A 16,672-nucleotide genomic window follows, 5' to 3' on the forward strand; every position below is an offset into this window, starting at 1 on the left:
AAATATCCAAATGTCAGCTTTATATATTATATTTCTGTAAGATAAACTATCCTGTATTGCCGATTACGGTCTCCTCCAGCGGGCGTACGTTAGTTCTCAGAGTCATGAGACACGTGACGCTCTGTCTCAACTGCCTGTATCCACTTTTATGTCCTAAACACTCGTTTTTTGGGGTCGAGAGCTAATAAAAACTTATTTCTGTTTTTTTTAGCTTGTTTGCTGTACACCTTGTCACACAGCAGCTTTTAGGCATTTTTCTGTCTTTTGTTAGAAGCAAGAAATGACAAGGAGGCAGCCTCTCGCAATGCAAAGTCAATGGGGACGGTTGGTTTGTTTTCCCCCTGGGTGTGGGCGTGGCCTAAATGCGCTCTGTCTCTATAGCTGTGTCCCAAAGTGAAGGCTGCATCCTTCGAAGGCCGTATTTGAAGGCCGGATGGCCGTATTTGAAGGCCGATTGCGTCACCGCGGCGCGACGAAGGACGTCCCAATTCAAAGGCTGCATCCTTGGAAGGTCGCATTTGAAGGCCGATTGCGTCACCGCGGCTCGATGAAGGCTGTCCCAATTCAATTCTCCATCCTTTTTTTTATTTTTTTTTTTATTGAAGAAATATCAAAACAAACAATAGAAATAAAATACTTTTCAAATGCTAGGGGGAGGTACAAACAGTATTATTGGAATACTTTAAAGAGTGTACATGCTTGTAAAATTCTAATAGCTTTTTGTTTCTTTGAAGGCAATATTGACTCAATATAAAGCTTCACTTCGTTTTTAAATGCAATAAAACATGGCTTTTTCCCTGAAAATTTGCATTTATGAATATGAAACTTAGCCATCAAAATAAAAAAATTTATCAAATAAGTGCAGGGTTTATCTTTTGAATTTACAATACCTAGTAGAACATCTTTCCACAGTAATTTAAAATTTTCATCAACATTACCAACAATGAAATAATAAACATTTTGCCAAAAAAAAAGACACATAAGGGCAGTGCCAAAATAAATGAACAGCTGTCTCTGGCTTCTTTTTGCAAAAGCTACAACTTTCATCAATATCTTTTTTAAATCTGGATAAATAGTGTTTAGCAGGGTATATTCTATGAAGGAGTTTAAATGATACTTCTTTAACCTTGTTTGTTAAGAGAAAGCGATTGGGTAGAAGCCAGACTTTTTTCCAGTCGACATCACTCACAAACTGACTCCAGTACGCAATAACATTTGGTCTTGAAACAACATCTTTCTGGAAAAGGGCTCTTATTGACCTGTTATAATTATAACGACAGGAAAAACATATTTTACCTACAATAGATTGACTTGGTGAGAGGGGTGGAAATTGCTGGTAATCTATTCTTTTTTGTTGTTTAAATAACATACAAATTTTAGGAGAAATTGCTCCAAAAACAGTTGCAAATTCCCTTGGTGGTATAGGAATATTATATTTGAACATGAATTCCTTATAAGTAAAAAGAAGGCCATCTGAATTAAATAATTGGTCTACCAAAACAATATTATTTCGAAACCAATTTTCAAAGAAAATTGATTTCTGTTTGAAAAGAATGTCCTTATTATTCCAGATAAAGTATTTGTGTGGTGAAAAGTTGTGCTTGTAAATTAAACTCCATGCTAGAAAAGCTTGACGATGAAATGCAGAAAGTTTTACAGGTATTTTGTTGATATCGAAATTGGAAACAAGGAAGAAATTTATGCCACCCAGACTAGATAAAAAATGGAGGGGAATAATATTCCAAATAGAGGCTGGATACCTAACAAGATGTCTAATCCACTTGATTTTAAATGTATTGTTTAATGTAGCAAAATTCAGGAAATTGAGACCACCATTTTCATAAGAATTCATTAATACTGATTTTTTTATATAATGTATCCTATTTTTCCAAACAAAACCAAAAAGCATCTTATCAATCTCCCTCAATATTTTATCATCAACCTGAAGAGCCATAGCTGTATAAGTTAACCGGGACAGACCTTCTGCCTTGGAAATCAGAACTCTCCCTCTTAATGACAGGTCTCTAAGAAGCCATTGATTAAACGTCCTCTGAGTTTTTTGGATAACAGGATTAAAGTTTAATGAACTTCTATTCTTTTGATCCTTATTTATTGTAATTCCTAGGTATTTGACTTCTGTTTTTACTGGAATATTACAATAAGATGCCACTGAACAATCTTTGACCGCCATAAGTTCACATTTCTTTACATTCAGATAAACACCAGATGCTTTAGAAAACTCTTCAATTATTTTAATTGCAATGGGTATTTGGCTATCGTTTTGGAGAAAGAGGGTGGTGTCATCTGCTAATTGTGTTATAACAATTTCTCTATCAATAATAGTCATACCTTTAATCGTACTGGCTTTAATATGATTAGCAAGAAGTTGACTTATTAACAGAAATAAATAAGGAGAGACTGGGCAACCCTGCCTAATCCCTCTAGACAAATTAAACCTACTAGAAGTGCCACCTAACAATTTAATTGAACTGTTGTTGTTCTTATAAAGGGTTTTAATTGCGCTAGTGAAGAAATTTCCAAAACCAAATTTTCTAAGTGACTCAAAAAGAAATTGATGCTCTACGGAGTCAAAAGCCTTACAGAAATCAAGAAAAAGAATGAACCCATTATCTTCACTAAACTCAGGATAATCCAAAATATCTAAAACAAGTCTAATGTTGTTTGTGATATGCCTATTCCTCATGAAGCCAGATTGCGTTTCATCGATAATTGAATCTAAAACAACTTTGAGCCTTTTAGCGAAAATCAGGGCAAATATTTTATAATCATTGTTCAGTAAACTAATTGGACGCCAATTATCAAGACAGAGTAAATCCTTTTTTGGTTTAGGGATTAAGGTGATTAGACCTTGAGTCAAGGTGGGTGGAAGGCATTGATTATTGATACTTTCAATAAACATCTTGAGCAAAAAAGGGGCCAAATCTTTAATGAATTCAATATAAAATTCAGCGGTCAAACCGTCCGTACCTGGTGATTTTTTTTTTTTCAAGTGATTAATTACCTTTATTACTTCCTCAACAGAAATGGGCATATCGCAAAGTTCATTTTCGTTTTTGTCAATAGTTTTCACCTCTATAGAACTCAGAAAGGAATCAGATACCGTTGGACAATAATTGGATGTATATATTTTCTTAAAAAATTCACAACAGTGATTAGAAATTAATTTATGGTCCTTTGTTACAACCCCATTCACATTTAATTTACCAATGTTGTTATTAATATGGTGTCTCTCTAAATTAAAGAAGTATTGTGAATTTTGTTCACCTTCTTCGAGCCAACGTCTTCTTGAACGGACAAACGCACCTTCAGCTTTCTTTCTATATAGATCATCTAGTTTGATTTGCAGATTTGACAATTGCAATTTATCTTCATCCATCAAATTATGTGGGCTTTTATTTGCTAGTTTTGTTATTTCAACAACTATGTCGGTTTCTTTAGCTCTTTTGTGTTTGGCTATCTGGCTGCCAAATTTCCTTAAATATTTAGTGACTTCAAATTTCAGAAGTTCCCAATTTGAGCAAAATGCATCCTCCTTAATTGCTTTATACCAAAAGCTCCTTATCAACCCAGTGATTACTTTTTTTACTTCGTCATATAGTAGCAGAGAATTGTTAAGCTTCCAATATGATCCATTCATAAAACAACTTGTATTAGAAAATTTTATATTAATGCTGATAGCTTTGTGATCTGTGAGTGGAGTAGAAATAATGTCAACTTCTACGTCATCTTTATTAAAACTCTCAGACAATAGCCAGAAGTCAATTCTAGATTGACTAGATCCTGATTTATTACTCCATGTAAATGACTTATTATGTGAAAATTTGGCTCTCCAAATATCTGTAAGGTTGAATTTATCCATGAAGCTTTTTAAGATTGTTGTTATTTATGTTAGGTCGACCTGGTGGCCATTTATCCATAGTTCCATTTAGTATAATATTAAAATCCCCTCCAACTAACAAAATTGCACTTGGATATTTATTTAACCAACCAATAAATATATTTTCTATATATTCGAAAAGATTGTTATTTTCCAAAGTGTTATTATACCCATATACATTTCCTAATATTAGTATTTTATCATCATACATAATTACTTGGCAAATAAAATGTCCTGCAGGATCACATTCTGTATGAAGAACATCTCCATTAAACCTATTCTTTAAAGTAATTACTCCAGCGGAGTGTTCAGATCCATGTGCAAACCATACTGAGTTACCCCATTGTGAAGTCCAAAATTTTGTATCTTCTTTAATAGAGTGAGCTTCTTGTACAAAACAAAAATCCGCCCTAAACTGTTTGGCAAAGAGAAATAGAGCTTTCCTTTTAACTATATTTCTTAACCCCCTAGCATTAAACGAAATAAGTGATAAATGTGACAGATTAGATAAAGAATAGAGAACTAAAATGTCTGGTCAATCTGGAATAAACGTTGAAATCAAAATAGTATCGAGATCAGCACTCATTGAATAACTGCAGTAATTATGTGTAGGAAAACAAAACAAAAAACAATTACCCACGTTAGCTGTCTAAACATAAATTATCTCTAATTTCTTGTTTAATATTAACATTTTGATAGAACAGAAAGAACAGTAGGCTATATAACATAGGCTGCTGTTAAACTTTTTTACTGGCCATACCTTTCTGAACACAGGTTGTTGCCCGAACGTAAGTGTTAACTAATGTCCATTGGTAACGAGGATTACAGCATCTTGGCTTTCAGTTCAAAAATTGAACCCAGATTTCTGAGAATCTTGAGAAAATAGCCTAAAACAAAGCTCATTGTCTCACCCCGTAACTTCAGTTCCATCAATAAAAGCACGCCCTCCGACGAAGTAAGCAGATTTGCCATCATCGCAAGCTTTTTTGATTAGAGGCCACAACTTCTGTCTGCAATCTCTGTCCTCCTTCGTCAGATCTTCCTTAAACTGCATGCCTTGATTCCGGAGAAACTCACTGCTTTTAGCCGCCTTCCATACAGCATCTCTGAATCTCCTGGCAGTGAATCGAATGATTGTTGCGCGGGGCCTCGTCTCATTAGCACGTTTGGTTCCCAGCCGGTGAGCAACATCTATAGAATCTGGCAGTTTTGCTGCTTCTTGTGGCAGCACTTCTTGGCACACGCGGATAACCTCCTCTCGCACATTCTCTGTGGTCGTCTCTGGCAGACCGTGGAGCCGCAGGTTCCAGCGCCTACCGTACCGCTCCAAATCCGTCACCCGACTCATACATACCCTGGATGTTTGTTCGCCCCTGTCCATTCGTTTCTCCATGTAAAGCATTTTGCTTTTTAGCTCTTTTATTTCTGCACAGGCGTTTTGAACCATCGTTTCCAGGGCATCACTTCGTGTATTGATAAGATTAGCGAGCGTTGTTACAATCTCATCGGCATTAGATACACTACCAGTGTGAACTTTGACGAATGTTGGCTTTTTTGCAAGAGGAGGTTTGCTTGGAGTTACAGGGTACGGCGGAAATTCTTCTTCTTCTCCAAGATGCGCGTCTTCAATCATACTGCTTTCGTAGTCATGGCCATCTTTAGCCGACACACGTGAATCAGGTTTTCCGGAGTCACTGGCCCTTTTTTGTGCAGATTTAGGCATGTTTAAGATCAAAGATATCATAAATTGATATAGAATATCTTACGATCTAAAGCATATATGAATTATGCTGACAGCTACGTCAACTTCTTTCCTACTAAAGGTTAGGTACCGAGAGCTCGAAACTTTTGACTGTTCACGCCGCCATCTTGCCGGAACCCGAATGAATTCTCCATCCTTCGAAGGCCGTATTCGAAGGCCGGTTGCGTCATCGCGCCGCGACGAAGGCTTCCCTGATTCAAAAGCGACGCCAAATGCACCCTTCGTTTCCCCGTGAAAAGAAGGATACATAAATGGACACTTAGCGGCCTATTCTACCCCATAAGTCATTGCGCGCCGTTGGCGACAGCATTTATTTATTTATTTTTAAAGGCGGCCGAGACTAGAGATCGGTGGTGGACAGCAAATTCACATTTAAATGTAAGTATTATGTTTTCATTTACTCAAATAGCTAGCGAAACCAGAGTTAAATTTTCTTATAAACTTATTCTTAACTCCTTCGTCACCATTGCGTGGCTACATTTATCAGGTAGTTTTAGGCAAAACTTGTGGTAATAACGTTATTAGTTTAACGACCTATTTGTAATATTTGCACTTGTGTATTATAAGAAATATCACTCACCCAATAAAGCCCAAAACAATAAGAAAAGCAGTAGATAAGGCAATGGGGTTTCACTTTTATATGTTTTTGTAGTGCTGTCATGCAAGCTATGTGGTTTTAACCAAATTTTAGTATACAGAAATATGATTTCTTAAGTATTTTGTATGCATGTCTTGATGTGTCATATTTTGCAGTGTTAACAATGCACTTAAGATTGCTCCTCTGTGTTAAGTACCCTTTTCTGCTTTTTTAGAACAATTCAGGAAAAAATGGGTCTATATATATATATATATATATATATATATATATATAAAGAAAAGTAATACACACATCTTTTCTGAAATGTATTGTCCTGTTGTTGTTAACAAGCCATGGTTCATTTGCTCTGCCTTTAGGATTGCAAGTGTCCTGGGACAGGAGAGGGTGTGAGTGGGAAACCCACTGCTGAAGCTTGGCCCTGGTTTGTCCTCATGGATGAGGTGTTGGGACAGATGCATTGCACCAACCCCCCTGTCCTCATCGCCTCAATCCCTGAGGACACACCAGGGCCGAGTTCAGTAGTGGGTGCCCACGGTGAGGAGGAGCCAGGGGCAGCAGCACCAGCACCACCAGCAGGAGTACCAGCACAAAGGCGGCGAGACAGGACGAGTTTTTGGACTTGATCAGAGAAGAAATGCAACTACAGAGGGAGGCAGAGGCGAGGAGTGCACAGGAAAGAAGGGAGAGGATGGACAGGCTGTTTTCTCTTCTTGAGAGAATGATTGAAAAATATATATATATTTTCAACATATTCTTGTTTAACTTTTTTCACTTTTATTTTTTAAAAGAAAAATTATGTACATTTATTTTTATGCAACTTTAATTGTGTAAATAAAAGAGAATGAATTGTTCTGGACATTGTTTATTTTTGTAATGACAGTAATCCTTTCTGCATGAAACAAATTCTATACCTTTTTATTTTTTCAAATAAAATTGGTAAATGAAAATCATTTGTTCTTTAGGCTACATTAAAGTACTTTTTCCAACTATTTACAAAATACGTTAAACATATCAAAATCAACATAAACATTTAATTTTACAATACATAAAATAAGAAAAAAATGATGTAGACTCTATTGAGCTGAGCTGCTGGACCGGGATGGGCTGCCCCTGGTAATGCCTCCTGCTGGTGGGACATCATCTGGGATGGTCTCCAGAGTGTTTGAGTGCATATTTCCACTATCCACTAAGTTGTCTACCAACAGGTTTGCAGGGCTGATTCAATCGACGGCTTTCTGAAAAAAGTACTTTTAATAACTACTGCATTTATATTAGGCTACTACTGCATTACTGCGTAGGCTATGTTGCATTTTACTTCTAAATATTTTCAATATACAGTGATATCTGGTGGTTAAATTATATACTTTTGTGTAGTGTAATGTAATCATATTGTTATGTGAGGGAAAAAAGTACTTCAGGTTACTTCACATTTGTGAATACTTAACGAAATATGCAGTTCCGAAAATTAAAGTAACAAAATGTAGGCTTATTGTCACAATATTAACAAATTGTTGCTAACTACAGCAGCGTCCCATATCAAAGGGCGCATCTGAAGCGCTCGGACCGGTCTAGCCTACGAAGGATTGTTCTTGTCGCCTGGCAACCGTGACAGCTGCAGATGACGAGCGCGAGAAATACTGGACTTTTTATATTAAATTGGGTTTTGTATTCAAACAGGGCTAAACCGAAAATACATGATCCGGCAGCGCCGGGGCACACCATGACCTCCAGTAAAATATAAAACATAAAAATGACAATAGTCAATTCTGGCTCCATAGCTGTTTACTCAGTTATAAAAATGAATGATCAGGATAGCAGCTGTCCTCTCGCACCGTTGCTTGGCGCCAGGAGCGGTGATCGGGAACACCTGGTTGCACAATCAGGAAATCATAGGAAGGCTACATGGTGCGTCCTTCAGAGGACGCATAGGCTGCATCCTTGAAGTCTGCGTCCTTCGAAGGATGCAGCCTTCAACATTGGGACACAGCTTATGTCTTTTTTTTATTTATTTATTATTATTTTTTTTTATTAATATACAAATTTCAAGTACAAACATTTAAGGCAGAAATGAATAATTATACAATTATGATCGTGTTGATATCACATATAAGAACATAAAAATACAAAAAAAAAAAAAAAAAAAAATAAAATAAAATAAAATAAAATAAAAAATGGGGCGAGGGTCTTAGTCCAATAATTTAAACATATCCAAAACAGAGAGGAGTTTTAGGGCATTTTTGTCCATCATCCAATGAAGAGACTTCACAAATAGCTTTAAGTCATTCTTCCATCCATTGAAATGGGGTTTGATTTTTAAATACTTGCATCTGTGAATAAAGTGTTTACCTAAAGCAATCAAATTGTTAATCAAAAAATCGGAGTATTTATCACTCAGAAAGACTCCAACTTTAATTGAATTCACATTTAAAGGCTGAAACAATATCTCTTTAGATTGCAACCAACTTTGAAATGTAAGCCAAAATTCTTGTACAAATTCACAGTAAAAGAAGATATGTTCTACAGTTTCAATTTCTTTTTCACAAAATCCACAAGAATTGTTTTCCCAGTTAAATCTTTCATGTAAAAAACAATTAGACGGATAAATATCATTCAAGATTTTAAACGTCACTTCTTTGGCCTTGGGGAGGATTGGGTAAGATAAGTAGCGCTTTCTTATTTTTTTGGCTTCATCATCACTGAAATCTTTTAGAACATATTTTCTTTTCAATTGACCAGGGTAATATTGTTTGGATAACACATTCCTAATAAACTTATCTGTAAACCCTTTACTGTTTAAATTTATTCCGTCAATACAAAGTGGTCTCATTTCTGAAGTATAATTTGAATACATTACAAACTGTCTAATCATAATTTGCATGGGTACTGGAATGGCCTTTAACACTTTATTATATTCCTTAATCGGGCACTGAAAATTGAATTTTTCACACAAATCTCTATAATTCAAAAAATTACCACAATTATCCATCAAATGGGTTAATGCCCATAATCCTTTTTCCATCCAAGATTCTAAAAACAAAGATTTTCTATTACTCAAAATATATCTGTTGTTCCACAGAGGTGTATTATGTGGTGTAAAGTTGTGTTTAAACAATAGGTTCCAGTACAACAGAGCTTGCTGATGGAAATCAGACAGTTTTACAGGTAGTTTGCTTAAATCATAGTCACATCGCAATACAAAATCAATTCCCCCCATTTTCTGGAAAATTGCGTTCGGGATGCTAAACCAAAAAGAGTCACTATGACACACAAATGAATTCAACCATTTTAGTTTAAGTACGCCATTCATCACAGAAAAATCTATGGCATTCATGCCACCCTCTTCAAAACTCTTAATCATGTCATTTTTCCGAATATAATGGCATTTACCCTTCCAAATAAAATTAAAATTTATTTTATTTATTAATTTAATCATGTTGTTTGAAATTTCTAATGAAAAGGCAGGGTAGATGGCTCTTGATATACTCTCCGTCTTAGATAGAAGAGTCCTGCCAAAAATTGTTATATCCCTTTGCAGCCACGAATTCAAAATTACTTTACACTTATCAATATTTTTAAGAATATTTTCTTTTTCTCTTACTTTTTTATTTCTGGTGACCATTATGCCCAAATATTTGACCTCAGATTTAACCTGTATATTACACAGCAAATGTCTTGTAACTATGAAGATCAGACAGTTTAATAGGGATTGGTTTCCGCCAATAGAGGGCGCTCGTGCAACCAAAGCAATGACATACATCCGAGTCTAAAAGAAGAGAGAAGAGAGCGAGGGAAGGGAACATAAATGTGAAGTTGAACACAGCCGTTCATTCTGCTCTAAATCAAATGTTTTTCAGACTGTGAGTACATTCATTTTATCATTTATTAGGAGAAATCTAAATTCAAGCTACTAAACGAGATCATTGAGTGATTCACGGAAATGACGGAATATTTACGTACATATTTACAGAGGGTCTATTCTCGCGGGATTATAGAGCGCGGGATCGTGACGTCAGCGCGTCACAGTCACGCAAGGCATTGTGGGACTTTAGGACACGGAGGTTACGGGAGAACTTGAAGCGTAGAGTAGCAGTAATATTAGTATTTGCGGTAGTATATTGGTATATTTTAGAAGTAGGCTAATTCAGTTTAGAAAAACGACAGAATGGTGAACGCATGTTGCATTGTAAACTGTCATAATCGTTCTCACGATCGGCGTGGGAAACGTACAACAAATGGAGTACGATTTTTCAGCTTTCCCGCTTGGAAGAAAAACAATGGAAATCAAGTCGCAGAGCTAACAAAGAGGCGTCGTATGGCATGGGTAGCGGCTGTAAGACGGACAAACATCACCTTCACCAACATTTCCCGACACATGTTTGTGTGTTCACGGCATTTTCACACAGGTAAGTTATCATTACAACACCAACTGTTATGTGGTTACCGCTAGCTGCCCATAAAAACTTATTTTTGTAGCTAACGTTATGCAGCCAGCACTCGGTTGTGCAAAGTTAGCTAGTTAAACTAGTTACAACCCAACAACCGTACAAGGTAGGGCTGTAACCATAGACAGTATATGAAGGCTGTAACTATAACTAGTTTAGCTTAGTTGAGTTTAATTTTATAGTTATGCAGCCAGCTAACTTAATGTTAGTTGTGCAAATTTAGCTAACAACGTTAGTTAAAACTAGTAACAACACAACAACCGTAACATTAACTTAAATTACGAAAGAGTAACTAGATAACTTTGCAAAACTAAGTTAGCTGGCTGCATAGCTATAAAATTAAGCTATAAAGGAAGGAATCTCTATAACGTATGTAACTGTTACATTATGTATCTGTAACCGTTCATCCGATCAACTTTACGATTGAATGTGGAGTTATGTGGATGAGCAGGTATTCAGACAACTGCAAGAACAGACTAAGAAATTCTGTTTTGTTTTTTCAGGCAAACCAGCCTATGAAATGCTGGAGTGTCATCCCGACTGGGTACCGTCATTACACCTTGGCCACACAGAAGTCAAAACAACACACACACAGCGTTTCAACCGGAGGACGAAGAGACAGCAAGCTGCACAGAGGTCACAGGAGGATGAAGCTGCACCTCCAGATGAAGCTGCACAGAGGTCACAAGAGGATGAAGCTGCACAGAGGTCACAGGAGGATGAAGCTGCACAGAGGTCACAGGAGGATGAAGCTGCACAGAGGTCACAGGAGGATGAAGCTGCACAGAGGTCACAGGAGGATGAAGCTGCACAGAGGTCACAGGAGGATGACAACAGAGAACAACAGGAATGCAGTTTTTGTAGCCACAGGCGTGCTGAAATTAACCGCTTGCTGAAGGAGAACAGGATACTGAAGAAAGAGCTCTCCCAAAAGAAGATGGATGAGCATTTCTTTAAAGATGATGATGTGAAGGTAAAGTACTACACTGGGCTTCCATGTTTTGCTGTTTTGATGGGCGTTCTGCAGCAGCTTCTTCTTTGCCTGCCACAGACTGTCCGAAAACTTTCGCCTTTTCAGATGCTCGTCTTAACTCTGATGCGCCTGAGGCTGAATCTGCCAATCCAGCACATTGCACACATCTTCTGCATAGACCGAAAGACTGTTTCCACCACGTTCAGAGACACCATAGCTACAATGTTTACACACCTTAGCCCTTTGGTGCACTGGCCTGAGCGACATTGCTTGCAAGGTAGTATGCCACATCAGTTTGTTGAGGCTTTTGGCAGTCGTGTTTCAGTTATTGTGGACTGCTTTGAAATTAACATTGAGAGAGCATCAAATCTGAAAGCTAGAGCACAGACATTTTCTCATTACAAACACAGGCACACCCTCAAGTATCTTATTGGCATTACACCACAGGGAGCTATCTCTTTCATTTCCAAAGGATGGGGAGGTCGTGTCAGTGACAAGCATGTGACTGAGAACAGTGGCCTTCTAAATAAATTATTACCCGGAGACTTGGTGTTGGCGGATCGGGGATTTGACATCAGGGACAGCGTCGGATTTATGTGTGCAGAAGTGAAAGTCCCTGCATTCACAAGAGGACGCTGCCAGTTGGATGCAAAAGATGTTGAGGAGACAAGGCAGATAGCTCACCTCAGGGTCCATGTGGAGAGGGTGATTGGATGTGTACGCAACAAGTACACCATACTAAATGAGACAATACCTGTGAGCATGGTGCTCCCATGTGAAGACGAGGACATTATTTTCCTTGACAAGATTGTGACTGTGTGCTGTGCCTTGACTAATATGTGCCCTAGTGTTGTCATGAAACCATAAAACATGCCATAAACCTTATGAACTGCATATGTTAATAAAGTTAACCATGTGTTATTAAAGTTAATAGTTATTTAGCCTACCCCACATAACTTCACCTTCAAACGGCTTCATGTTTAACTGCTTCTTTTTTCTCTATTTTATTTTTTCTTATTCTTTACAGTGTCTTGTTTTTTTTATTGTATTGCCTCCTTGAAATGTATTTTAACTGTTTTAATTCAAGGTGTCCTTGAGTGCTAAGAAAGGCGCCCACAAATAAAATGTATTATTATTATTATTATTATAAATGATGGAATAAATGATGGAAAACTATGTCAATTCTAAATCTTTTTATTTGTGTCACATAACATGAACTTAGTGCAATGCTGAAGTAAATATGGTAAGTAAATAAGTACTTATAACATGACCTGCACGGTAACAATGTAGTGCAAATATAACAGGTAAAATAAATAACAGCCACTAATAACAGGACCTGCACAGTAACAATGTAGTGCAAATATAACAGGTAAAATAAATAACAGCCACTTATAACAGGACCTGCACGGTAACAATGTAGTGCAAATATAACAGGTAAAATAAATAACAGCCACTTATAACAGGACCTGCACGGTAACAATGTAGTGCAAATATAACAGGTAAAATAAATAACAACTTGAGCTTAGTGCAATGCTGAAGTAAATATGGTAAGTAAATAAGTAATTATAACAGGACCTGCACAGTAACAATGTAGTGCAAATATAACAGTATATAACAAATATAACTTCAAGAAATGACAACATGTCATAATAAAAAAGGCACTATGTACAAACTATTCACAATCTATTGAACAACGAAGTGTTTGTTCAGTATTCAATCAGAATTGATAATAATTTATCAGTTCTGTGTGCATGAGGCACAGAGCCACGGCTCACTAGCTGAAGGGGCCTGACTGAGTCCGACGCAGCTGAGGTGGAACCACTTTATTGCACAGTTTTCATTGTCGCAAGCCACCATGTCGTCCTGGTCTTCAGGGCCTCTGCAAACGCACCAGAGTTGGTTTGTATTCTGCAGTGTCTGTGTTCTTGCCCTTTTTGTGTGAGCTTGCTGTAACACGGTTGAAGGATGCAGAGTTGTGGAGGCTGCTCGGGTGTAGTGGCAAGCCACAAGCTCAGGTAGAGAAACCTTGAGGAAAAACTCCTGTGCCTTTGCCAGAAGTGTTGTCCAGAACTCCACATCTGGTAAGATCCGAACCACAGCACAGTCTCGCTGCGTCCACACAACAAAGTCACAAAACCCTGACTCAGTGACGAAAATCTGAGTTTGCACCTGACTGTAGTACTTGTGTGTCTTCTTCAAGTTTAACTTCCCATCAGTTAGCTGAAGACAAAAGTCGCTGTCATCTGTACAGGCCTGCAGGATGGAGTTGTTTTGGTGCTTATATGTGCATTTGATTTCCAGACAGCCTTTCCCACAACATGTGCAGTGAATGAGCCCATCAGGTGATGCCCCAACCTCCGGAAATGATGGATTTATGATAAACCCACATTGCTCCACTTTCTGGTTATCATGCTGGGAAGCTGTCAGTGTGATATAGGTCTGCCTTGCTTCTTCCTCATGGTCTATCCCCCATCTGATGGCAGCAGTGGATGCTGTTTTTCTGGGGCAGCACACCCTCCTCACAGTTGACAAAGCTGGTCTGGCAACACTGGTGGACACAACAGCATGGATGTTGGAAGCTGTTATTCTTCCTGCTCTTGATGTGAACCAGGCAGGGGATCGATGCTGCTGTCTTGTCAGAGCTTCCACCGCAACCACCTGTGCCTCTGTTACCGCTGCCATGTGTGTGAGGCCCTCACAATGCTGCTGCAGGACAGACAGTTCAGATCCATCCTTCCCCGGGTCACGAAGGTGCTGTAGGGACTTTGGGACTACACATGGCTTAACAGGGTCTGCATAATTTTGGTAGTAGCCCTCCATTCCAGAAAGGCAAACAGCCTTACTTTTAGTATGTAAAATTTCAAGTAGAGGTGACAAGTCTGAAAGTGTTGTTGTGTGTCCACACGGACTTGTGCAGCCAATACGAGTCCGTATCCCTGGCATTGTGCTCTCTCCACTGATACACTTGTCGAGTGCCCTCTTCTTAGCTGCGCCAGAGGAGAAGTCAATCTTGTAGCCCACCTCTGCTTGGACCTTGTCGACACTACTTGGCATCATCCAGTAGGCTGGAACATCAGTGACTGTCTTGGTACCCCGTATCCGCACTGCTACTTCAATCTTAAACAGAAGGGCCCCGACATGTGTGCAAGACTCCGCTATGCCAGCCATGCATGTGCAGTGTGCACACTCCACTTGCCCACTGGTATTGAGGATCACCCATGGCTTGAGTGGAGGTTCATTGAGGCGTTGAGAGTGCAAAACCTAAGACATAAATAACACTGATAAGCATAAAATGAATTATATGTATGTATATGTATGTATATATATATATATATAGCCTATATATATATATTAAAATAGCCTTCACTTAACATTTACACACCAGTGAAAAATTCAGTTAAACACAGTTGTAAATTCATAGTCAAATCTCCAGTGTATTTTTTGTAGATATGTATTTTTGATCTCTTTACTAGTTCTTTATTTGTGTTTATATAATAAACCTGATTCTGATTTAATACAGAAACTAGTCTAGAACAGTGCAAAAACAACAACAACGACAACAACAACAGCGTTTCGCCTGTAAATTACATTTAATAAAAGTAAACAACTTAACCAAAATGTTTGCTAAGTAAAAAAAGAAAATATATACGATACAGAATTTAACTTGCAGTGTTGTTGTTACGTTTAGTATGGTGACAGAGAGGTGTGTCTGGTGCGTGGTGATTACCTACCTTTGTGCGAACGACGATTTTCTGGTCGTTGAGTTTGTAAATCTCCAGGTCCTGAACCCAACCATTAGTAAACTGGTGATGGGCCTCAAGAGATTTATAATTTCGGAACTGCTCAAATGTGTATGCGCTCACACCACAAACGAGGTAAGAAAACACGTCAGGAAATGTTGTCTGAGGTAGCTTGTTCAGATCAGTCGACCACTCTTTGTGTTCGTACGGATCGAGCCCGTTAATTGCCTTTATTTTCTCTAAGTATCGCTCCTTTGCTTCCTTGTTCAGTTTCTCTCGGTAGATAACCTTGAGCTTGATCTTCGCACGGTCCATGTGTGTTTGTTTACGTTTTTTCTTCTACTCTAGACAACCTCGTTTGGAAAACTAAGAATTACCGCCACCAACTGCCTCTTGGAGTTACAACAGCCGTGTCCTAAAAGATGGCCGCCGCTACTCAGAATGCACTGCGCTATGACGTATTGCCCATTCTCTATTACCTGAGGTCATTTTTCCGGACCTTTTTACAGAAGCTAAAAGTCGCTGTAATCTTTACTGACATTGTCCGTAATGATTACTGAGATGCAGAGGTGTGGACTCGAGTCATGTGACTTGGACTCGAGTCAGACTCGAGTCATGAATTTGATGACTTCAGACTCGACTCGACAAAATGTACAAAGACTTGCAACTCGACTTGGACTTTAACATCAATGACTCGTGACTTCACTTGGACTTGCGCCTTTTGACTCGAGAAGACTTGCTACTTCCCATGAAAACTGGGGGAAAAAATGTCCACACGGCCGCGCCGCTCTCAGTTTATCTGCATCTGTGAAAAAAATGTGCACCACCTGTATGCATGCAGAGAGCGCGCGCGCTGCCTGCACGACATCCAATCACTGTAGTCCCACGTTGTTTTGATTCGACAGCATCTAACGCCCGTTTCACATTCACACATACTCCGTTTGCAGTGCGTATGCGCCAGCGGGTGCGTATTTTTTTCCGTACCCATGTTAACAGGTTAGAGCTTTCACACTGCACGCGGTTGCAGTCCATCGATCCGTTCCAGGTGCGGAGCGTATACAGCAGTGCCGCGATCGTTTCCGCACCGAGTCTATTTCTGCTGTGCTGCACATGTGCTGCACGCGCTGAATTAAAGTGACAGCGCATGTTTCGTGGTCAACATGAACACAGATTGACCTAAAAATTTAGTAATTTCACCATAAATGCGATTAATTAAATAAAATGTAGTAATCTCACCATAAATGTATTTAATTAAATAC

General features: G+C 38.5%; 2 protein-coding genes across 2 annotated transcripts; one reads left to right on the forward strand and one right to left on the reverse strand.

The window, feature by feature from the left end:
- Positions 1-10,293: 10,293 nt before the first annotated feature.
- Positions 10,294-12,849, forward strand: LOC311298027 (uncharacterized protein). Its single transcript, XM_084420580.1, has 2 exons — positions 10,294-10,661; positions 11,204-12,849. Exons 1-2 carry the CDS (start codon positions 10,421-10,423, stop codon positions 12,538-12,540), a joined length of 1,578 nt encoding a protein of 525 aa, XP_084276706.1. The 5' UTR covers positions 10,294-10,420; the 3' UTR covers positions 12,541-12,849.
- A 561-nt stretch (positions 12,850-13,410) lies between these two features.
- LOC311298860 (uncharacterized protein) lies at positions 13,411-15,836 on the reverse strand (the record flags this gene model as incomplete). The annotated part of the gene is made up of 2 exons (XM_084422167.1): positions 15,405-15,836; positions 13,411-14,934 (listed from the first exon to the last, which is right to left on the reverse strand). The coding sequence occupies exons 1-2, from the start codon at positions 15,726-15,728 to the stop codon at positions 13,411-13,413; spliced, it is 1,848 nt and encodes a 615-aa protein (XP_084278293.1). The 5' UTR covers positions 15,729-15,836.
- Between the last annotated feature and the right edge of the window lie 836 nt (positions 15,837-16,672).

The sequence above is a fragment of the Rutilus rutilus genome (genome assembly GCF_951802725.1).
Source record: "Rutilus rutilus genome assembly, chromosome: 10".
In the NCBI taxonomy this organism is placed as follows: domain Eukaryota; kingdom Metazoa; phylum Chordata; class Actinopteri; order Cypriniformes; family Leuciscidae; genus Rutilus; species Rutilus rutilus.

Coding starts and splice junctions, on each gene's coding strand:
- LOC311298027 (XM_084420580.1), top strand. CDS start 10,421: ATGGTGAACGCATGTTGCATTGTAAACTGTCATAATCGTTCTCACGAT. Junction 10,662..11,203: donor TTCACGGCATTTTCACACAG/GTAAGTTATCAT, acceptor TTGTTTTTTCAG/GCAAACCAGCCTATGAAATG.